The following is a 24,483-nucleotide window of genomic DNA, read 5'->3' on the forward strand; positions in this document are numbered from 1 at the left end:
AGCTGGGCACAGTGGCATGGGTCTGTAATCCCAGCTACTTGGGAGGCTGAGGCAGGAGAATCCCTTGAACCCGGGAGGCGGAGGTTGCAGTGAGCTGAGATCGTGCCATTGCACTCTAGCCCGGGCGACAGAGTGAGACTCCCTCTCAAAAAAAAAAAAAAAAAAAAAAAAAAACTAGACAAAAGACTCTGTGAACCCACCAACAGCCCCTATGGGGCTCCAGATGCTTGCTCTCTCAGAAGCCAAAGATCAGATGTATTAGAACATACGCCAAGTGATGAGGCCTTTGTCCTCCTGCTTTCTTGCTAATTTAACAAGTGAAGTTCTGTTAGGAACAGGTATCCTTGCAGCTGTGTTTCAGGCAAGCCCTCTGTCTTAGCAAGGGAATTGTGCAGATGTGCAGAGTTTGACAAGGCATGAAGCTCTGGTCTCAGGGAGCAGAAGCAAAAGGTAGCAGACGTAATAAGACAAGACATTTTCCTTAGCTGGCTAAGGAAAGCTCAGGCTCAGGGAGCTCCAACATTGTGTAAAGCCCAAGGGGGGTTTATTTCAAAATCCCAAATGTTGCTACTGGATTGCCATTTTAAATTGGGGATTGGTCTTGGATTCCAGGTGCACCAGACGGGACCTTATCTTTTCTTCCAGGATGTGAGGTTGAATAGTTGGCAGAAGTGAGGTTGCCTTTCCTTAGAGTTAAAGTTAAAGTTTCCCTGGAGTGGAGTTTCCCTAGGCTAAAACCCAGGGATCTATTCCTAATGCTCCTGCCAGTCAGCCCCCTGCACCCCCTTCCCCAGGTGTGTGACTCAAATTGTCACAATCTGTTTACAAGCCTGGAGAGAACTGGTCTTACTGTGCTAGGTGGTCAGAAAGTGCCTAGCCTCTCTCACAACACCTCCCATTGACCCTTTTCCCTTTGCTGTAGTCACCCCTATCCCTACCTCCCTGCCCCCTCTCCTCAGTGACCTCTCTGTGGAATTGAAGAGAGGACCACTCAGACCTGTGTCCCTGGCCTGACTGCATCTGGATCTGCTCCCACACTCCCAGTGCCTCCCTGGACATCTCTACTTGGTCTCCCAGCCCCACGGCCTCAAGCTGCCTCCCCGCACTCGCCCAGCTTCCCCTGGCTTCTTGAGCTCCTTGCTTCCCTGACGTCACCCTCCCTTCTCTTGGACTCAGGTATGCACTCATCATCCCCCACATCTCCTAGTCATCGGCCATTGCCTCCCCTCAGTGTCTCTCCCGCTGCCGTCCCCCTGGCCACTGCCACCGCCTGACTGGAGGGTTTTTTTTTTTTTTTTTTGCCTTGTCCCAAGACCTTACATGGCCTCTCCCCCTCTAGCCTGCTACAGATTTCTCTTTCTGAAATGTTTGATATTCATTATCTCTGCTCAGAAGTCTTTGGTGATGGCCAGATGGAGATAAAACTCGGTAGCTTCTCTCAGGCGCCAACCCTCTTTCTGACTTGGTTTTCTCTTCTCACCTCCCTGGAACTCTTTCAGACTAACTGGATCTTTTCCAGACCTCTCATCACCCTTAGGTTTTTCCCCTCCTCATCTTGTCTCCTAGGACTAGGATGACTCCTTTTTTCCTTTCCACTTTCTGAAATTCTCCTTGTCTTCAAAACCCCAGCTCCAGCCTCACTTCTCCAGGGACCTCTCCTCACCCTCCCGTGTTCTGAGCCCCTCTGGCACCACTACTTGTACCGCTCCTTGGCATCTGCCATATCACCCTGAGAGTAGCTGCCACTATTGTGTGCATGTGCCTCATCTTAGTAATAGTATGCCCCTGGGGGGCTGGGGGAGGCAGCCCTGCTCGGCCCTTGGTCTCCTGTGAATGTGCTTGGTCTAGAATAATAATCAATAAATATTTGCTTACTATATAATCTCAAATGTTCCTTCTGGGCAAAATTAGCAACAATACACCCACCCATACTCACACACAGCCCCTGATAAAATCTGTCCAAGCTGGCAGGCCAGGGGAATTGTAAACTGTCTGCACCATTGCCAGAGGGAAGCACCATTTCAGTCACCACAGGGAGACCCAGCATCCATTTCCTGATAAGTCTTGAACAGTGTGTGTTTTGAACTGCGATCTTCAGGAGTGTATTTCCATGTAAGCCACACCTGGCCTGGAATCGCAGGTGTGATGGTAGAGAGAGGCTCACAGGTCCCTGGGGGAGCCTGTAAGCTGAGGAGTAGCCTAGAGAAGGGATCAGGAAAGGCATCCTGGAGAGGCGATATTCCAACAGAGCTGCCGATGGAGTCAGAGCTAGGCAGGCAAGAAGGCCAGAGAGGGGGCAAGAGAGTGCTCTAGGCAGAGGGATAGAATACACAAGGAGTCAGGATCCAGATATAGAGGTATGGCACAACGTCAGTGTGACAGCTGCCACCACCTTCCTGAGCCGCCATGCGGGGGGAGGATGCCTCTTCCAGGGATTTGTGCTGGGAGGCACAGGTTTAGAGTGAGTCTGGAAAAGCAAATCAATCTGGAGCCTTGTCCTTTATAAGATCTGGAAGAATCGGTGAAGAGGCATTCACTGGTCGGTGGAGAAATGTCTGTAGACCCACTCCGGTGGTTGCAAGGATTTGCCATCAGCAGAGAAGGCAGCGCACCATTCTGTACGACAGCTTCGAGAGGAAGGAGAGGAAAAGGTTTGACTTACAGGGAAAAGGAAGGCCCCCTTCAGTGTGTGTGGGCTTCCTGTAGCTATGTGGCTCACACAGAGGAGAGGTCTGTGCATTTGAGGAAGATGCTCATGGGACATGAACAGCCAGAACCCTCCACGTGTGGACAAAAGGCGAGTGTGGACAGGAGAGCCTGGGAATGAGAAAAGAGGATGCCCAGGCAGGGGAGTGGAGCCCAAAGGCAAGACAGGTCAAGAGGTGGGAGCAGGGAAAGGAAGGACATGGGCGGCAGGCATAGGAGGCCTGACTGTCCCCGCATCTGTCCTCAGCAGACACTAACTGAGTAATAGATGGATTAAGGAAATAGCGGGCAAGTTTGGAGGGACTTGAAGAATATAAAAAAATAAAGTGACTGCTTCCTAAGTCACCTGAAAGCCAGAAAAGGATAAGCAGACTCTCCCCAGAGGTGGAGGAGGAAATGTGTGGTGGGCCTAGGTGAAACGGGAAGTCTGTGCTGGAAGGGACAGGATTCTGCCACGGAACAAGGGGATCCCATGGCGTGTCTCCTGCTGCAGCTGTGCACCTCCTGGAGCCGGCCCGTATAGAGCAGGGAGCAGCTCTTGCTGAAGGCAGGTTTTCTGATGAGCAATCCCTGGCATGAGACAGCCAGCGCCTCCCCGGCACTGTGAGCAAGGCTGTGAGCTAGGGCTTTACAATGTCTCCAAACACTGCTAGACAGCCGCTCATAGTCCCTACTGTTATCACCACCTCACAGGTGAGGATACTGAGGCTTAATATAAGTAGTGTAACTTGCCTGTCATTTTACTGTCTGTAATACTGAGCAAAGTCAAGAATCAAACTCAGGTCTCTCAACAAAGCCCATGCCCTTACCCTCGCCTTCAGGCCAGAGTTCTGGCCTGGATATTCATTTCTTAGAGCTGCCATTTAAAAAATACCACAAACTTGGTGGCTTAAAACAGCAGAGATGGAATCTCTCACAGTTCTAGAGACTAGAAGTGCAAAGGCAAGGTGTTGGTAGAGTTAGTTCCTTCTGATGGGGAACCTATTCCAGCACTCTCTCCTCGCTTCTAGCGGTTGTTTTAAACTCGTGGTGTTCCTTGGCTTGCAGACACCCCACTCCAACTTCTGCCTTGATTGTCAAATGGTATTCTTCCCTGTGTGTCTTTGTATCCAAATTTCCTCTTTTTGTAAGAATGCCAGGCAATGGATTAGAGCCCACTTGATTTCAGCATGGTCTCATGTGAACTTGATTACATCTGTGAAAACCCTATTATTTCCAAATAATGTCACTTTCATGAGTACTGGGGTTAAACCTGCCACATATCTTTATGGGAGGCATGATTTGGCCTGTGATACCCAGCAAGGAGACTAGGGGCAGAGAATGTCCTCAGCATTTTGCCTTGAGTTGCAGAGGCAGAGGGAGTAGGGTGGAGAGAGGTGTGAGACCAGTCGTGGGGATCATAGCAAAGAGTGCTGGGGGCTGCTTTCGGGACTGGAGGTGAGAGGCACTCTGGGGAGGGAAGTGGAGGACCCCAGGGCGTGGTGAGGATGGACATGGACATCTCCAGGAGATGTGGCCCTTCAGGTCTGTATCTTTGGTACTTTGTTCTTGATCATTGGTAAGCCAAGACGGTGGGTTATGTGACCCTCTTATGATCCACAGGAGGTCAAGTGGAATCTGGAATTGTGCTCAGAGCTTAGCACTTAGGGAGGACTTTCTCTGGAAGTATCCCATAGGACAGAGAGATTTGAATCTTGGACAAAGCCTTCTTCTGCTGCCATCCTTCTACCTGCCACCAGAAAAACTGGGAGGAGTGACCACAGAAGTGTGCGATTTTCCTGTGTGGAGGGAACCGACTGTGTTGCACACTGGGTTTTTCTTTTGCTTATTTGACCACTTTATCCTGGCTGCCAAAGACTTGCTGTATACGGGACCCAGTTTTCAGGGGGCTGCTCATCACTTTTGGAATGATGGGGTCTTGGAAGACAGCCTGTGGTCATGAATCCTAGATCTCTCGGCAGGCAGGGGAATGCCAGGGTGACCAGGTTGGGGTGTGGGAATGTTCCCATGCCAGAAGGCGTGTCTGCCAGCAGCAGGCTGGGAGCTGCCGCCTCTGCCAGTGTCCCAGTGTCATGAGGTTCAGCCAGAGGCTAATCTAGCCTGTCTGTAGCATGTGTGACTCTGGAATGCCGTAGCCTCAGGAGCAATTCCACTGTCAGAGCGGAGCACTGGGGAGAGCCGACAGGCGTCCATGCACGTCCGTCCTACCTTCTGCTCTCATGGGGGTGGGCAGCCTGCCCGCCCTGCTTCTAAGCATCTGTTATTTTGGGTCTGATTACAGACTCTCGAAGCTTTGTTCTTAGACCCCCACTGTGGCTTTGAACAGGCCGGGTGTGTTGTGGTTTGTCGGGAGTCTTCTTGGAGCAGCTGCTGCCCCAGGTGATGGGTGGGCCCAGGCCACCCCCGGGCAGAGGTTCCCCCAGATGAGGGCTCCTTCCCTGTCCTGCCAGGGCACTAACTTGTTCTTGATGAAACCTCCTCGGGCTGTTCACCACCAGCCCCAAGGACACCGTCTCCTCCTCACTGCACGGAGGGGTGAGTCTCTAGTCTCTTGTCTGCTACAGAAAAACCTTGAAAAGGCCAAGAGTCAAAACTGGCTCTCATTCTCCAAATGGAGATGGTTGTATTGGGAGCTCTGGTATGGAGCTGGCCCTAAAATATTGACAAGGGCTTGCTGAATAACTTACTATTCCTGCAGAAATTTGGGGGAAGATAAATGGATACAATAGAAGGAAAATGCCTGTTTCTACAATGAATTTACAACCCAATTTGTTAATTTTATATTTACTCACTTACGGCTTATGAGTGCCTACGTAACCAATGGGGTCATTCACTGACATTTATTCTTTTCTTCTGAAATCATTTGTCATTGTTTGTGGAGAGGATTACTCCCTGCTTCTCTGGTCAGTTCCCTCCTCTGCCTTGCTGGCACAACAGGTGTGTCCTGGGTGACAGGATTGCTGTGGGGCCCAAAACACTCATGGTGGTTATAATCGCAATCTGGGCTCAGTGCCCTGAGGGAACAATAGAGACCGGGTAACAGGAGGGACTTTCTTTACCAGCAGGAAGGCGGATAAGTAGAAGCTCACCCCAGGCAGAAGGGATGGCCCCCACCCACAAAGACTCTGAGACAAAACATCACCTGAGGAGGGCCATGCATTTTCCACTCAGCTACAGATTTCTACTGCTTATTTTCAAGCAATGATGTAGGTAGCTTGGTACTGGAGAGGTGGCCATGGTGGTGGGGAGCTCAGCGACATTGGGAGGGCTGGAGGTGCTTTGCCTGAATTTTAATCTGAGGTGGGGGGAATCCACTGTAGGGTTTTTACAGGGCTGTGACAGGCTCTGATCTCCATTTTTGAAGATCATGCCGACTTACTATATGATTCTATTTATATAAAGTACAAAACAGGCAAACTCATCTTTGCTGTTAGAATCAAAAGACGGGCTCCCCTGGAGGTGGAGGTGGAGGTGGGTGGTGACTGAGAGGGGCTCTAGGGGTTTCTGGGAAGCTGATGATCTCTTTCTCGATCTGGATACCAGTCCCTCGGGTGTACCTAGCTTGTGAAATGTTTCAAGCTGTACTCTTATGATGTATGCATTTTTAAAAGATGAGTGTTATATGTCAGTAAAGTTCTTGAAAGATTACTCTGGCTGTTGGTTAAAGAATAGATCAGAAGAAAAGAGTGGGTGTAGGAAACAGGTAGGAAGTCATGATAGTGGGCCAGGTGAGAGCTTACTGGGACCTGGACTGGAGGTGGCCAAGCAGGTGGAGCGTGCAGAATGGACTTGGGACTTGGTTTGGAGTTGGAAGAAGCAGGGCAAGAACTGGAATGGGGCGGAGACAGTGGTTGGGGGCATGGGTTTGAGGAACTGAAGGGGAAATCAGAGTTGAAATGTGTAGGATGAAGTTTGATATGAGGCCTAGCAGACTTCACTGTGAATCCCAGGATCCCCACAAGGGTGCATGAGCAGGGCGCCCATGGGAGGCATGTGGGAAGATGGGCACAGGGCTAACGACAGAACCCAGACACCATCAACATCAGGTGGGGAGAAGGAAGAGGGCTGCCACAAGGATTTCAAAGAAGGAACAGTCAGAGAGAGAGAGAGCTAGAACACAGGGACAGCAAGTGACATCACAAATGGCAAGGGGAACTCTGCAGAAGATAGGTAAAGCCATTGTTGGAGGGCCCACTGGACATGGCACTTAGATAACTGGCAGTCTTGGTAAAAACAATTCAGTTGCACCTTCCTGCTCACCCCAGGCAGCATGGTGGAGCAAGGTGATGGATTTGGCATCAGTAGCCTGCTACTATGTGCCAACTCTGCCCTGAGCCTCAGTGTCCTCATCTGTAAACAAAAGGGATCACATGTACCTCTTAGGGCTGATATGAGGATTAACTTTATTCAGCAAATATTTATTAAACATTTATTATATCCTAGATAGTCAGTCAGACACAGAAACTACAGAGTGACCAAGAGTGACAAGTGGGGAGACAGAAATAAGTAAATCAATGAGTTGATGTGAAGGAAATAAACGCCCCCCATGCTTCCCTGCAGCCATCACCCAACCTTCTTGGACTGTGGGGTCACTCCTTTCCTGACCAGATTCCTTGGGGTCAGCTTCTAACATCCTAGCTCTTCTGATACCACATCCCCAAACTCCACTTTCTCACTCTGAAAAACTAGCTTCTCTTTCCTTGAAGGCAGGAAGAGAAGAGCTTAATCTTCAAACTCTTCCAGGATCCAAGAAAAAATATTGACATCCCATCCTATTATCAGAACAGAGTAGGAAGAATATAAAATAGTGAAGTTTCCATATTGATGTTTGAATAATGTCTAATAGGTCTGAATGTCCTATTCCTGCCATAAATGGATGTAAGGCAGGTTCTTTTCAACCTAACAAATTACTGACAACTTTCCAGAAAGACAAGATGGCACTTGATGAAAATGTTTCTGGCTTAAAAAAAAAAAATCAATTGGAAAATTTCTAAAGAAGAAATTGGACACATATTTACATAAATATCCGTGATAATTATGTTTTGAAGTGTTTCTTTTCTGAGAAACCAGGCTTCCAGCTGACCTGGAAAATTCATCTTGTCTCACATGCTTGTTTCTTCTCTTCCAGAATTTTTTTTCAATCTATGGTATCTAAAGCCCAGACCCCTGGCCCCCTGCCGTGGGGCAATCTTTCACTTGTGAGCTTCCCTTTCACTTTCTTTCACAGACCTCACCACTCCAGCTATCCACATGCTCCATTCCTACTACTGAGCTTTGAATAGGGCACCATTAGGAAAGAAACACAACACAAAACAACTGAAGCAGGATATTTCCCTTACCCCTTCGCGGGCGGGAACTGGAGTGCACGGGCGCTGGACCTAGCTGGTCGCTTCGGCACTGGCAAGGATGACCTCCACTCACTCAAGTCCACTGTGTTCCACTCCTTGTGGATGGGGAGCACAGGTCAGCAGGTGCAACAGCTGGGGCTAGCGCTTTTGGGCTCCAGCAGGAGCAAAACTCCTTGTGGGCCCCATGGCAGCATCTGGAGGTGGGGTGCCCATGACCCCTGAATCCCCAGAAGGAATATTACAGTGCCCTTTTAGCCTGTCCACGGATGGCTTAAGTATTAACAGCTCAGTGGAGGGTCAGTGTGACAGCCTTTTGCACCCACACTCGTGACACCCAAATTCTTGTCTAGTGTCCAAGAGGAATAAGGTTGCACGAACGAATTGAAGATGGTAAATGCGGGGGATTTAACAGCCAATGAAAGTGGCTCAGCTGGAAGGGAAGCTGAAAAGGGAGCAGGAAGGTAATCTTCCCTGGAGTCCAGCTGTCCCTGGACGGACACCTCTCTGAGGGTACATTATCAGACTGTCCCTCTGAAGTCAAGAGGCTTCTCTCTAACATCCAACCATAGTCTCTGATGTCCTGCTGTTTCTCCTCCCTCTGCTGGCAGAGCCTGGGGTTTTTATGGGCTCAGGATGGGGGTGCAGGGCGGGCCATGGGTGGTTGTGGAAAAGGCAACATTCAAGTCGGAAAACAGGAATGTAAGTTCTCACTTTGGGCCACAGTTCCAGGCTTGAGGGTGGGGCCCTCGCCAGGGACCTGCCCTCTTCTGCCTGCATGGAATTTTTCTGCCTCCTGTCCCTATCACAACCACAATACAAAGCTTTTTAGGATGACTGGTGTTATTAGGAGCTAAGAAGTTTGTCTACCTCCCTTTCTTGTGCTCTATCTTCCTTCAAACAAGGCCGCTGTAGTAGAAATCTGTTTCTTTTTCAGATTGTCTTGACCTTTGTCCTTTCAAAGGTCCCCAGGAGCCTCTCTTATCAAAGGCTTTTTTAAGCTCATAATAACACAAGGTGCAAAAATACAAAATAACAATAAAACACTACAAAATTATGCAGATTGGCATTTCCAGTGTCCATTTAAATTGTATCTTATATGATGACCTTCAAGTGAGATTTTGTTGAAGTTGAGTATGCTAACCTAAAAAAGTGGTCAAGAGATCCTGGTCAGGTCCAATTCAGTCAAGACTTTGTTCAGAGAGTTCCCTTAACCAGAGTCCCCCAGACAGTGTTAAAGGTGGAAAGAGAATCCACCTTGCAGTTTGCTTCTCTGTGCCTGTTGTGGTTTCCCGTGGCCTCCACTGAGGACAGATGTGCCAGTCCTCCCAGAGGCTGTTCTCATTAGGCCTCAGAGGGTGCCTTTGCTCAGTCATATTGGGGAACTCTGCCAAACAGTAAGGTCAACTTTGTGGGCAGTAAAGGCTGGTAAGGGGACTCAGGAGAGAAGAAAGGGAAAGAGTTACACTGAGCAGTGAGAGATCTGTTGGAGGCCTGGCTCCTCCAGCCCCCTGCAGCCTCCCCTCCCAGGCAGGGTCTCAGGCCCAGCTCCACAGCCTGGCTACTCCCCTCTTAAGGAACAAGGAAGCTGCGATGGAAATCTATGTGTTTCTTCCTAGATTGTTCTGATTTTTATATCTCCAATGACCCACAGGACCATGTCTTAGCAAAGGCTTTTTCTAATTCATAATAAAATGAATAATACTAAAGATACCTTTTGTCATTGCTATGAGGAATATCACCAACTTTGACCCCAGGCTGACTATTTTAAATCTCTGAACTTTATCTTGTGCAGGCATTCTTCCTGCGTGGGAAAATACTGGATTTCCTGAATCACTTCTTGAAAGAGTCATTCTCCTTTGGGGCATTGGGCCATGGTTTGGATTCACAGCCACACCCTGCAGAAGGGACAGGAGGGGTGAGCAGGCCGACCGCTGATGGAGGGCTTTTATTCTAGAATGCATTGGACTCGTGCTTTGCTTCCTTCATTTTAGGGGCTGGGGGCAGGGAGAAGGATCCTACTCCCTGCTTCAGCTCTGAGGGTCTTTCAGATGCACTTCCAAGAAGCCAACCTAGAAGCCCTTCTCACCTTCAGATGCCTGCAGTTTTTTGTTTGTTTGTTTGTTTGTTTTTGAGGTGGAGTCTTGCTCTGTCACCCAGGAGTGCATTGGTGCAGTGCAGTGGTGCAATCTTGGCTCACTGCAGCCTCTGCCTCCCAGGTTCAGGCGATTCTCATGCCTCAGCTTCCTGAGTAGCTGGTATTACAGGCCCTTGCCACCACACCTGGCTAATTTTTGTATTTTTAGTGGAGATGGGGTTTTACCATGTTGACGAGGCTGTTCTCGAATTCCTGACCTCAGATGATCTGCCCACTGCAGCCTCTCAAAGTGTTGGGATTACAGGCGTGAGCCACTATGCTTGGCCAGATGCCTGCATGTCTGATGACACTGGGAAGTAGCCAGGAGTCACCCTTCTGAGTTCACTTCTTTATCTTTATTGCATTAGGGCCTCTTGAGCCCCAAGCCTCACCTCCCAGGTGAGGAGAACTGCCAGCCAGGACCAAGAATGAGTTGTGTGAATGGAGACAGTGCAATGGAGCAGTGGAGATGGGCATACACCCAGAGCCAGCACCACCCTCAGACCACCTGCCATCTGTTGGAGACACACCAGCCATTTTGGAAGACTTAGTAAAATAAAGGTGGTATCAAGACTCACGAGTGTAGTGGGAGGAGAGGAAGGATTTGGTATATTTTTTGGTTTGACAGCCTAGTCTACTGACAAGCACATATTTCTTAAAGCCTTTCTCTTTCCTATTGAAAAACTGGGGACAAAATGATTTGTCTGCTAGGTTTAGCACCAGGAAATAGATTGGTTTATGATTCAAGATGGCCGACTGAACACATTTGTCTCCCCTCCTCCCTGACACCTTTATTATAATGAAACTAATGAAGAAAAAGGAGAAAAATCAATGACAAAAAACTGAAGAAGGAGAGAGACTATGAATTGATGAAAGATTTCAATAATTTTAGCAGGGTGGACAGTGGTTGGGAAGTGTTGATGGATGAAATAGAATGGAGGAAGACAGGTGGTCAACTGCGTGCACGGGGCCTGCAGAAGTAGGCAGCCCGCGGTAGTAGGGAGCCCGCAGGCTTGGCACAGCCCAGAGAGGCAACAGATTTAGAATTGGCGAATGTGGCAGAAGGAGAAGTGGGATTAAGGGATTAAGATAGAACAGCGCTTTACCCCACGGAAAACACAAGCAACCTTCTCTCCTAGAATTAACGGAACTATCAGACACTGTAAAGGTTTGTGCCCAGGAGGGAAGCCCTTGCTCCTCTGGCTCCCAGTTTGCCTCCCACAAAGTGATCTGATAATAAAGATACTGATAGAACTATTAAAAGTTGGGAGGAGTAGGGAGAAGGGAGCATTGCAAGTATAAGTGTGCTAAATCCTCTTCTATAGTAACAGGCACCATAAAATGGTAAGTCAATCAACTGCAGAACAAGCGTATTATTTTGAGATGTGTGGATGTCATCAACAGAGAAACTAAAAACTAAAAGCAGAGATGGTTGTTCCCAACCTGCAGTACTGGTGGTGGGCTGGCCTGAGTGCAGAGCTGGGCTTTGTCATTCTAAGCTCTTCCACACTACTTGATATTTTAAACATATGCACGTGTTACACTGATTTTAAAAAATTAAAATGTGGAAAGAAATGTAAATTGATTTTAATTCCATAGGTGGGTTCCAGTTAACTGTGGAATGGGAGGACTGGATGCCTGTCCACTGTTGCTCAAATCCAGGGGGGCTGTCAGTGTGGTTGTGCAGTTATGCTTCTTCCCAAGAGAGGTGTCAGTCTCAGAGGGGTGTTACCACTGGAGGGTCTTGACTATGAGTTGTCCAGGTCCTTGGCATTTTGAACAAAGAATTGACCAAAATGCAGAAACAAAGCACCGAAGGAATGAAACGCAGGCATGAAGCAGTGAAAGCAGGAATTTATTAAAACAAGAAAGAACTCCGCAGGGTGGGAGTGGGCCCTAGCAAGTGGCTCAAAGGCCCAGTTATGAAGTTTTCTGGGCTTTAAGTACCCATTTGAGGTTCTTTCCTTTGTCTGGATGAAGGATTTGGCCTGTGACTAATTAAAGGCTGAGGTGAATTGGCATCTTATACAGGTAAAGGGAAGGTCCCTGCTGGGCTTGTCGGCCAATCCAAGGCACTCTCCTTTTCCATCTGAGTTGTGGTGGAAGTGGGAGCGCCGCAAGGAGAGTAGCCTTTGATCCTTTGTTACTCAGAGTAGGGAGATGGGGTTTTCCCTTTTGCTTTAGCTTTAGGAAGTTTGTGTTAATTGGCATTAGACTCCCTGCCCCCAGACCTTGGTGTTTTTTTTTTTTTTTTTTTTTGAGGAAGTTAGCACAAACTAGCCTTAAGTTCCTTGTCTCCAGACTCTGTTCTCCTGTCTCAGGTGTTCCCACCTGTCTGGTATGCTGTCAGCTCGGCCTAGACAGCAGAGGAGCAGAATGTCCCCTGAGGCCAAATTCACTTTCAGAGGTTGGGAGGGACTAAAACCAGCAGCACCTGGATGCCCCTCCCTCTTTCAGAGAACTGCAGCATGGCCCTGAGCACCCCAAACTCTCCCTCCCTGCATCTTGTTGTCAATGAAAAGAGTCAAACTCTGGCTCCAAATACATCGCTTCAAATACTTTACAAATATGAGTGACCATGGCCTGTGACAGAGCCCTCAGTAAGTCCTGAGAACGTGTGCCCAAGGTGGTCGGGGTGCAGCTTGGTTTTGTACATTTTAGGGAGACATGAGACTTCGATCAAATACATTCAAGAAATACATTGGTTTGGTCCAGAAAGGCGGCACAACTTGCAGTGGGGGCTTCCAGCCTATAGTTAGATTCAAAAATTTTCTGATTGACAATTGGTTGAGTTTACCTAAAGACCTGAGACCAATACAAAGGAAAGTCTGGGTAAAGTTAAGATAAAGGATTATGGAGACCCAAGTTCTTATTTGCAGAGGAAGCCTTCAAGTAGTAGGCTTCAGAGGGAATAGGTTGTAAAATGTTTCTTACCAGGCTTAAAGACTGTGTCAATGTCAATGCTGGAGAGAGAGATATAATGAGGCATATCACGTCACCTCATTATACTCTCACTTCCCGTCATGGCCTAAAACAGTCTCTCAGGTTAAGAGTGTCCTGACCAGGAGGAAGTCCATTCAGATGGTTGGGGTGGTGAGGGGGAATACTTAGAATTTTCTTTTTGGTTTATACCTGGTGGGGGTGAGAATAAGGTTTTTCTGTGCTGTTCTTTTCTTCTCCCTTTTCCTTCCTCCTTTCTTCCTTCCTTGGAAGAATTGTTTCATTCAGATTGCCCTGTCAGAGTCCTGTTTGAGAAAGCAGATAGCTGCCATTTAGGGACAGAAGCAGTTGTTTCAAACTGGGAGGTCACCGGCTGTGTATCTCAGTCCAGCCCCGTCTCCTGCCCTGAATGGTTTTCCTCCGACTCCTGGACTCTTTCAGTACATTGAATCACCTCAGAGAAGTCGCATCCTAGTGGATATCGATGAAAAGGGTCAAACTCTGTAAGATATTTGAAGAGATTTATTCTTCAAATATCTTCAAATATGAGTGACCACGGCCCGTGACACAGTCCTCAGGAGGTCCTGAGAACATGTTCCCAAGGTGGTTGAGATGCAGCTTGGTTTTATACATTTTAGGAAGACATGAGACTTCAATCAAATACATTTAAGAAATACATTGGTTTGGTCCAGAAAGGCGGGACAACTCGAGGTGGCAGTGGGTGGGGAGGGGGGGAAGCTTTCCAGTTTATAGGTAGATTTAAAATTTTCTGATTGACATTGGTTGAGTTTATCTAAAGACCTGGGAACAATAGAAAGGAAATGTCTGGGTTGCGATAAGAGGCTGTGGAAACTAGAGTTTTGTCAGCCAGATGAAGCCTCCAGGTAGCCGGCTGGCTTCAGAGAGAATAGATTCTACATGTTTCTTATCAGACTTCAGGTCTGTGTTAATGTTAATGCCAGAGAGGTGTAATGAGGCCTGTCTGACCCCCACATCCTGTTGAGACCTGAACCAGTCTTTCAGGTTAAATTTTAAGAGTACTCTGGCTGAGGAGGAAGTCCATTCACAATGGAGATGGGTGGGGGTTTACATGGGCATGAGACATCATTTGAATTTTCTAGTTTTCCTTCCCTGGGGTTTGTGTGGAAAACATCGGAGTGGGTTGACAGCACAGTCAGTCATTAAATAGGTAATAACCCTATGGGGATCACACTTCAGACCTTCTGCGGGTGTCGCTATAACCCCGGTTAGATGCCACTGTGACCTAAAAATGGTTAGATCATAGTTCCGATGTTTAGTTTGGAAAAGAGAGGCATGAACATGTAGATCAAAAAAGCCATGTCTAGACTGTCCTTTGATGCTTTCTCCTTCCTCCTGAGCTATGGGAGCCTCCCTCCTTGTCCTGTGGCTTATCTGCCATGGTCATCTCACTTACATCACTGAAGCATGGCTTGGGCCAAGTCCCCCACACCCCCAACTTTACCTTGCATCTCAGTAGCTTTTTAGCCTTTCTTAGCTTTTTGACACAGGTGGTAAAAAGTTCTCTCTTTATTAAAGATCTTCATGGCCACTCCAGTTTCTGCGCTTCCTTCCTCTTTATTTTTGTTAGGATCGGAGAATGAATGAGGCTGTCTTGAGTATGGCCGTGACAGTTAGAAGCCTGAGTGCCTCCTGCCCTCCCTGCCCTGCAAGAATGTTGCTCGTCCTCCGTGGGGTTTCTCTGCCAGCTTCCTTCTATAAGATGTGTCTCAAGTGATGTGTTTACCTTAACACACACACACAGCCCTTGTCAACCTAGATGTTTAGGTTAGCACACACACGCAAACCTAGATATTTACCTGGGTTTTGAACCTGTCAAAATAGGCCTCTTGAATAAACAAAGGTATTCCAATGACATTGCCAATGCTCATAATTAAAAAAACCAAAACAAAAACAAAAAAACACAAAAAACTGTCGAATTTCCTTCAAAGCCCCAGAACATTATTTTGAATACCTCATGGTTGCAAATTTTTTTTCAAATGAATTTCTTCTTTAGCCAACTTGATTGAGGTATCTAGTTTACATATAATAAAATGCACACACTTTAAATGTTTGTTGAGTTTTGACAAATGTATAAACCTGTATAAATACCACCACAAAATTAAAATGTAGAATGTTTCCATCACAGTGGAAAGTCCCTTCATACATGACTGCAAATCTTATTTTAGTTTGGGTTTAGCCAAGTGAGTAAGTAGGGCAGCTGAACTGACAAATGCTGTTTTGTGCCTTGTAAATTGTATGGCTTGTAGACTGATCAAAAGCAGCACCAAAGGAGCAATGTATAAATGATTGAAGACAGACCATGGGAACAAATCTGCAGCCTCCCAGAATGGCTACTGTGGTGGATGTATATTCTGGAGCTTGGGCTTATCACTTAGAGTGCTTTACAGACATATTGTTCATTTGACAACAATTGAGCTCCAGTTACGAACTGGGCATCATTTCATGCACTGTGGATTTGTTCTAAAAAACACACATTGTATTTCCACCATGAAGTCTCTATTCTGGTGGGAGAAAATGTCAATAAATGAGAAATAAAATGCATGATGTAATTTGGGGAAGCAATACCTGCCGAGTAAAGAAAAAAGGTGGAGTGAGGAGATAGAAAATGATGGTATATACCATTTTAAAGAAGATGACGCAGCCCATGTAATCCATCTTTATTTTCTTTTCCTTTTGTGAAGAAATTGCAAGACTCAAATTCTACCAAAGGTGTTTTCTAAAAGGCACATGTTATCTTTCCATAAAATGTATTCTGGAGAGTGTTAGCATCTATTATAAAGTAGTGGTGATGTGTGTGTGTGGATGGGGAGTTACATAGTTAAAGGCGCATGGAAAAGTTGGCTTAAACAACATTAACTAGGTCTTTACTATGGAACTCAGAACCTTTAATATGCTAATGTGATTGCACATATTCATGAGGGAGGACTGTAGCATGTTATGTTTTCCAATTTTTTTTCTCCAGGGAGTTGTTTTGGCCTAGAGCATCTTAAGCAAGTGATGTTCTGTGTAACACATTGTGAGAAATTCTATTCTAGGGTTCTCAGACTATAGGAGAACTGAAAGCAACCGGGAAGTTAAATTACTCGGAGGGCAAGAAGAGGGAGTGGAGGAAGCCTCAAATTACTGAATATCCCTCCAGGATGTGGAGCACTCACCAGGCAGGGTGTGTGCCGGGCAGGTGACAGGGGCCTGCAACATTCTGTGGTGCAAGCCTCGCAACGCAACTCAGGTGTTATCATAATTTCCGTTTGCTAATAGGAAAACCTGCTGCTCAAGGAGACCCAGTTGGTAGCCAAAGGTCACACTGTGGCTTACAAAGTCAAGACCTGAACCTAGACCTGTGTGACTCCAAAACTCAAATAATCAAAAACTGTAAAACTGTATTGCCTAAATAATGGGGAAGGGTAGGTTGCAACCCAACTAGCAAACCTTTTCCTACTCCCACCAATGCATCCCCATATACTCTTGAACCCGTGTCCTCCTCGAGGGATAAACTTTTGTTTTATCTGCACGGTGTCGAGTGTTCCTTGCTGTGTCTCATGCTGGCCATGTAGGAGGTATATGGTAAGTCTGAGCAGCCAAGGTCATGCTCCCATCACATAAGCTCAGTATATGCGGCCAGATGGTTGTGACCCTGATAGAATCATCCATCAACTTACTTCCCTTTTCCCTGCCTTTTCTCCCTGCCCTTTTCTACCTTGCAGCCATCAGTCTGATCCCTCTCCATATCCACTGGAACTGAGGGGCCCAGATATATACAAACACCTCTGCCAGGGACCCCATGAGGCACCCAGACCTGACAGGGCTTGCAGGGGCCAACAGCTGGTGGCCAGATTGGCTCTGTGAGGGGGTGGGGGATGTGGAAAGGAGCCAGCTCTGGCTGGAGTCTTTCACCCCGTAGCTGGGGGGAGAAAGTGGGGGAGTTTCTGTACTTAGAGGCATGTGTTTCAGGAAAAGATCTGAGACAAATTTCCTCTCCCACCATCCCTATCTTCCTCTCATGAGACAGCTGGGGAAGTTGGTGGTGATTAGTCACTCCTGTTAATTCATTACTAATTTGGATGGGGGAGACTGGTCTTTTCTAAGCCTCATGATCAGAAACTCAAGTGCTCCAAAACTGAACTCATGGTCCTTGATCCCTTGATCTGCTTATACGCTCCTCCTTCTGGACACTGCCCCCATCCTCCCGCTCCCGTTTCCATGCATGCGTGGCTTTGCCCTCTTCCTGGCCCTGAGGCTGGAAACATAGCCCCTTCTCTTCTTCATGCTGAATCAGTGACAGCCGTGTCAACTCAGCCTTTGCGAGAGCCTCTAATTTGGTGCCTCTCCACAGCCCACTACCCCAGTCAGCCCTCGTCTCTCCCACAGTTGTTATGACAGCCCTCACTCCTCTGCTAGATGCTACTCTTGCCACCAGCCATGTGCCAAGCCTTCAGATGCTTCTGTACAGGAGTTAGCACAGGGTGCTGGGATTTTTAGAAGCCACCTTGAACTAGACACACAACTGAGCCCCATGCTGGGCCCCACGCTGCTCCTGAAGGGCAGAGGAAGTTATTCAGTCAAAGAAGGGGAAGATTGTGAGCAAAGGCACTGACACAGTGCCTCTGGGGAACTCCGAGAGTGTGACCTTGATGTGTTTGAAGGGCAAGGTGGCAGCAGGTGCTACAGCTGTCTAGTGCTGCATACCAGAACGATCCAAAACTTAGTGCTTAAAACAATGGCCACATTTAGGTTGCTGACGAATCTGACAAATCTGCAATCTGTACAGGGCTCTTTGGGGATAGCTCATTTCTGCTTTGCTTGGCATCGAGGGCTGGGGCTGGAATCATCTGAAGGCTGGCACAGTAACATGTCTGGCGGTTGACACTGGCTGAAGACCAAAATCTGAACCGGAGTTATCAGTGAAACATTAACATGTGACCTCACCATGAGCAAGGAAGACTGGGCTTCCCTACAGTGTAATGTCAGGGTACTCAGGGTCCCAGGGGAGAAAGAGCCAGCCAGATTCTTTGTCCACTTTTAGGACCAGCCTCGGAAGTCACATAGCATCACTTCTCTTCATTAGAAGCAAGAGGCTAAGATTGGCCCATATTCAGAGGGAGAGAACACAGACCCCACCCCTCAAGGGAGTGTCACTGTAAGAGGTGTATGTGGATGGCAGAGATTGGTATGGCCATCTTGGCAAAATACGATCAGTCTCAGCAGAAAATATGGAGGCAGGCTGGGTCCAGGACTGTAGCATCTTGGCTATCACTCCTAGAGTGTTGGTGTTTACCTTACAGAAAGTGGGGCGCCAGTGAGAGAGGCTAATTCAGGCGTGACCTGCTAAAGTTTGTGCTGGAGAAAGCTCCCTCTGGGGTGGTGTGGTGGAAGATTTGAGAGGGGTAGGCAGGGGACCTGTGAGAGGCTGTTGCGGTGATCTGAGGAGGGATGGTGAGGGCTTGAGTCAAGGCTTACACCTGGAGAAGAGGCAGGGCTCCAACGTGGGAGACACCAAGAAGAGACCACGGGGCTCAGGGAGGGGGCAAACGCCAGAGGGTGAGGAGGAGGGACATCAAGAAGGAGTATTGGTTTCTGGCTTGGGAAACTGAGTGAAGGTGATGGGGAATGAAGGAAAAAGGGGAGCAGTTTATGGGGGAAGATGATGAGTCCTATTTGGGAAATGATTGGTTTGAGGGACCTACAAGTGTCCAGGTGGATACATCCATACATCCAGCAGACAGTGGGGTGGACCTGCATGTAAAACTCTGGGGAAAGTTCTGGGTGAAGACCTGAGACTGGAGGCCATCATCCTATGGCAAATGGGATTGCCTATGAACGGGTGCAGAATGGATTGTGTCCAGAGAAGGGGTCTAGAGGCAGGCTTTGGGGGCATTACTCTTTAGGGAGTGGTTAGAGGAGGAGGATCTGGCAAGGCATCTGAAGTCAAATTGTCTCTTTCCTAGGTCTGGCCTGGACCAGGGAACAATCTGGGTTCGAGTGAGCTTTGGTGCCCTGTTTCCATGGAAAATGACAGGATGTTGACACATCCCATCCCCATCACTGTCACTGTCTTGTGCTGCTTTCCTATAACTTATAACCTATATTGTGGCTCTTGTCTTTCCTTCAACCTTATAGTGGCAATTCCTATGGATTAGGGAATTTCTATGATTGTTTTTCTTTTTTTTTTTTTCTTTTTTTTTTGGGACGGAGTCTCGCTGTGTCGCCCAGGATGGAGTGCAGTGGCACAATCTCAGCTCACTGCAACATCCACCTCCAGGGTTCAAGAGATTCTCCTGCCTCAGCCTCCTGAGTAGCTGGGATTACAAGCATGTGCCACCACACCTGGTTAATTTTTGTATTTTTAGTAGTGACGGGGTTTCACCATGTTGGTCAGGCTGGTCTTCAACTCCTGACCTCATAATCTGCCCGCTTCGGCCTCCCAAATTGCTGGGATTACAGGTGTGAGCCACCATGCCCGGCCTTGCTTTTCTTTTTCTAATCTTTCACATCTTACTCTTTACACAGATGGTCAGAGCCAGAAAGAGTCCTCTAGCCCACTGCCTGGAAACCATGTTGCCCCCCAGACTCTGCTGGTAGAAGTTTCCCAAATAACGCATTTGTGGCTTCACTCCTGGTGATTTTGATTCAGTAGGTCTGAGCTTGGGCCTAGCCTCTGTATTTCCAAGGCACTCCCACCTCCTCATCTATGTGATTTTGAATCAAAGCTGAGTTATGAACCATTGACTTAGCCCAGTTACCTCACGGTTGGGAAAACCCAGGGCACAGAAGGGGGAAAAGCACACCCAAGCCCAAATTGTTCCCTGGTCCAGGTCAGAGCTAGGAAAGAGGCAATTTGACCTCTGATGCCTCTCCAGATCCTCCTCCTCTGACCATTCCCTAAAGACTAATGCCCTCCAAACTCTGTCTCTAGACAGAGACAAGACCCTTTCTGGCTAAGCTTTCTCTGTTGAGTGAGAGGCAGATCCAGACCTGGTCCACACTAAGCATCAGGTGACTAGCATAACAGCTGAGAACCTGGGGGAGCCCAGAGCTCAGCCTGCAGCCAAATGGGGACATCATGAAACCCTTCTCCTACCCTCCCTGATGTGTTATCTGTCCCCATCCACCATGGAACTCACATTTACTCAGTACCCCGGGACCAGGTATGAGGCCAGGTGAGATACGGAGATAAATGGCCTCGGTCCCTTCCTTGGGGCCTTGATCATCCATTGAGCAGGCAGCAAGCACAATCAGTCACAGACATTCCTGATGAGAGGCCAAGATAGTCCTGATAAGAGATGATGACGTGGACGGGGACATTCATTCAAACCAGGTGCTTTGGGGATTGTGTTATGGTGCCTTACTGGAGGCATTAGAGGTGGGCCTTGGAGGACAGGTGTCGGGAATGGAAGACAAGTCAAGAGAGATGGATCCACATGACTCAGGCTTGTTCATCTCCCAAGAGCAGTCTGAATTGGGTGGGGAGTGGCCTTCAGACCTCACAGGGCACAGGAGGAGGGCAGACGTGCAGCCTGGGGAGCACTGTGGTACTGTTGGGGAATAATCCAAGATGCTCAGCTGAGCAGTTAGGCCCTTCCCTTGGGGATGAGTCCCCAACCCTGTCATATCTTCAACACCCTGTGGTTTCACTGGGCCACATATCACAACAGTGATGAGAATGCAGTAATAACAGGAATGGCTAGCACTTTTGGAATGCTTCCTGCAGGGTGCAACACAATGTTGCAATGGTGACATTTCATCCTGGAGACCCTGGGAAGTGAGTGCTCCTAGATAACAGGCGAGGAAACAGAGGTCAGCCTGCTGGGGCCCCTAACAGATAGCTGGGAGGGCACCAGGGCTTGTCGTCCAGAGACCTCATGTGCCCATCACTCTTCCCCCAGGTGTTTGTGCTCTGCCAAGGCCTCCTGCAGCTCTGCCAACTCCTGTACAGCGCCTACTTCAAGAGCAGCCTTACCACCATTGAGAAGCGCTTTGGGCTCTCCAGTTCTTCATCGGGTCTCATTTCCAGCCTGAATGAGGTAAGCAGGAGGTTCTGGTCCATCAGACCCCACTTGTGTGCCACTCTGACCGCAGGATCCAGGAGAAGCAGAGGAACAGGGGACTGAGATGTGCACATAGGTGCAATGTCTCTTTCTGCCGGGTAACAGCAAATGAAACAGCAAAGATCCAGTGGGTGCAGTAAGAGCAGCCAGATTTCCTGAGGCCTGACTTGTGCCAGGTACTGAGCTGAGAGCCTCCCACGCCCGACCTGGGGGCCTCTTCATGGCAGCCTTGCCAGCAGGTATTTTGTTCAGATAAGGATACTGAGGCTCAGGAGTACAAGTGGCTTGCTCCAGGTGTGCAGGGCTGTCTGCCCTCAAACTGTACTTCTAACTGAGTTCTGTGCACTCTGCCAGCCTGTGGGGCCCCTGCTCCATATGTAGTCCAGGGAGAATAAGCTCCAGGCATTCAGGTGGGTCAGCACCCCTGGGCCCAGGCGTCTCCTCTCTTATGAGGGCCACAAGAGCCACAGCTCTTAATGGCCTTGACTCCCAGATGAGATCAGAGCTCTATGGCCTCCTAGCATTTCCCGCCATCCCTCAGTGACTGCATATTAAAGTTAGAGGAAGACAGAGTGGGCCGAGAAGCCAGAGGAGGTAAGAGGTCAGAGGGCAGGGCCTGCCAGAAGCCACTGGAAGCTGGGGAGAGAGAGTGAGTGGAGGCAGCAGAACCCCTTCATCCTGTCTCCACAGCCTAGAGACAGGGCTCCTGGGCTGTCTTCCATCTTCTCCCCAGGGCCACTCTTCCTGGATGGAGGCAGGCAGTGGTCCCTTCCCCAGAGCCGGTTGCTCCTCTGGAGCGTCATGAGGTCTTCCCTTGACTTAGTGAAATTCAAGTCGTTGCCGTCACTTAGAGCCTGCGCCTCTGTCCCGTGGCAGCTTCTGGCCGAAACAGAACTGTAAAAGAAGGCAGATATCTCCTCTCCCCAGCCTTCTCCTGCTGGAACAAGGCTTTCTCTTTCACCCTTCCCCGTTCCTTGATGGTTCACATAGCAGTGACCCCAGGACCACTTTCCTGTGCCAGTCCCTTCTACAGTCCTAGCAGGGAGGTGCTCTTCACAGTCACGTTTCTCAGACAAGGAACCCTGCTTCAGAAAGCCTGAGTATTCCACCCAGATCAGCCCCGTCATGTGCGTGGTGCAGCCAGGGTCTGAGCCCAGGGCTGTCTGAGGGCTGCATGCTAAGGCCTCCTCTGTGAATCCCTGTCTTCTCTACCGCACCTCCAGTCTCTTGCTCACAAGCACTGCTCCAGCCAGTCTCAACCTCCACACACGTTGCTGGAATCTTCACTGGTGTCCCTCACTTCATGGCCCCCCCCACCATGGGCTCTTTCCTCACACATATGACATGCATGCACATATACACGCACAGTCCTGCAGCCTGTCTAAGTCATCCCTGCTGGCCTGAGACCTCCTCCTCTGAGCTTCCAGGCCCATATGTGTGCCTTCCCTGCTTTCTGTGCCAGGTGTGTGTCTGTGTACCAGTCTGTGTGTGGGCCTGTGTCTCTGTCTGTCTGCTTGTATTGCTATCCTGAGCTTCTTAGTGATGCCTGGTGACTAGGTCTGCCTGACTATGTGGTTGCCTCCTCCTCCAGGACAGCACCCTGGTGTCCCTGCCCTGCGTTCACACAGAATGACCCTCATCAATGTTGATCTGTGACTTTGGCAATGCCCCTGGCACATGTTGTCCTCACTCATGATGGACATCAGGAAAAACAAATGTCTGACATTTGCGTCACTACGGTGCTGTTCCGTGGCCCTGGCAGGCATCACTAATTACCCATGTCCCTTTCCTGCTGAGTTCATGCACAGCCTCAGAATCCTTCTCAACACAGTATTCTGAGTCCTGCTACTAATCAGAGTCAGAGCTGGCATATGAGGCGAATATTCGCTTTCACCTCAGCCCAGGTGGTAGCCAAATCTGTGATCTCCCATGGTTAAAATTTTCGTTAAATGTTGACCCTATGCTTGGAACAAAAATGTGGGCCCAGAAACAACTGGATTCCTCAATGGGCTGGGAGTAGCTAGCTAGGACTTGTAGCAGGATCTGCTTAAGACAGGAGGTTGATTAGGCAATGAAAGAGCTTGCTATTTTCCCAGGGATGGAGTTCAATCAAAAAATAAAAATAATTCACCCATTAACATCTTTCCGAGTCTCAGATGAACTTTTCAAGAATCTGACTTCAGCTCATGCCTGTGGGCGTGATTTGAAGCAAATATCATCAGATAGTTCATTCCTCTGACCTTATAACCCTCTGTGTGTGTGTGTGTATCTGTGTCTGTGTATGTTTGAGTATTTGTGTGCAACTCTGTATGTGTCTGCCTGTGTACAGTATATGCGTGAAGCCTGGGGGGATGTGAGAAGAGAGCCCCGCCTGGTGCAAGGGGAGGGTGAGGCTATCTGGGTCATGGAGTGTGCAGCGAACCTCCAGGAAGCATGAATCTGCAGTCTGCAGCTCCCAGTCTCAGAGAGCCTTCTGTGGGCCCAGGAGTTGATGTGAAGCCTTTGACGGGCTGGGCGTAGAAGGCTAGCAGCAGGAGGAGGAACTTAGTTAACAAGAGAAGACATGGAGCAACTTGGCTTGAAGCAGCAGCTTCTCTTGCCCACTACGAAAGGCCAGGGCTGAGCCCTAGAGGCTCCCTACCCTTCATGCCGCCCACCAGTGGCCCCTACTCCCCTTTGGTTTGAGACGTTGAAGGGCAGGGGCATGTCACAATGGGCGTTGTAATAGCTTTCAAAGAGTCTCACAGCAAGTCCATGGTAGTATTTCAGGGGCTGCTCCAGGGCTGAGGAGACTGAGGCCTTGAGGCCCTCTTCTCAGCCAGAACAGCTGCATTTGGGGGGGTTGTTTTATATTAGGGAAAAACAGTTTTTTCAAAGGGACTCTGTGGCTGAAGAAAAGTTTGAGAACAAGGTCTTAAGCCGGCATTAGCCATAACACCTGTGGAGGTTCAGCTTCCCACAGAGAAACAAGTGCAGGCCCCTAGAGAGTGCGGAAGAGCTTCTCCTCTGTCCCTCCTCCCTGAGAGCCCCTTTGGGGTCCTCCACCCACCCTCACCCAAGCCTTCCAAAGTCAGCCACAGTCAGCATAGCTGATATGATCTGGCATTTACAATCATTTTATGAAAAGCAATAGGGAAATAAGAAGGAAATAAACAAAATCTAGGAAGCAGAAGAATCAAACTCTCTTTCCAGGTGTGGGCTTCAGGATGTCCTAGATCCACCTTTGGCAGGGGCTGCCCCTCACACACCTTCACACCCCCTTTCTCTG

At 48.6% G+C, this 24,483-nt stretch overlaps 1 protein-coding gene across 1 annotated transcript in view; it reads left to right on the plus strand.

The window, feature by feature from the left end:
• SLCO2A1 (solute carrier organic anion transporter family member 2A1) overlaps positions 1–24,483 on the plus strand; it is an 88,986-nt gene that overhangs the window by 20,774 nt on the left and 43,729 nt on the right. The window contains exon 2 of the mRNA XM_003895093.5: positions 21,054–21,191. Within this exon, the coding sequence (XP_003895142.1) occupies positions 21,054–21,191 (138 nt within the window). The remainder of the gene's footprint in view (positions 1–21,053; positions 21,192–24,483) is intronic.

The sequence above is a fragment of the Papio anubis genome, chromosome 2 (genome assembly GCF_008728515.1).
Source record: "Papio anubis isolate 15944 chromosome 2, Panubis1.0, whole genome shotgun sequence".
In the NCBI taxonomy this organism is placed as follows: Eukaryota; Metazoa; Chordata; class Mammalia; order Primates; family Cercopithecidae; genus Papio; species Papio anubis.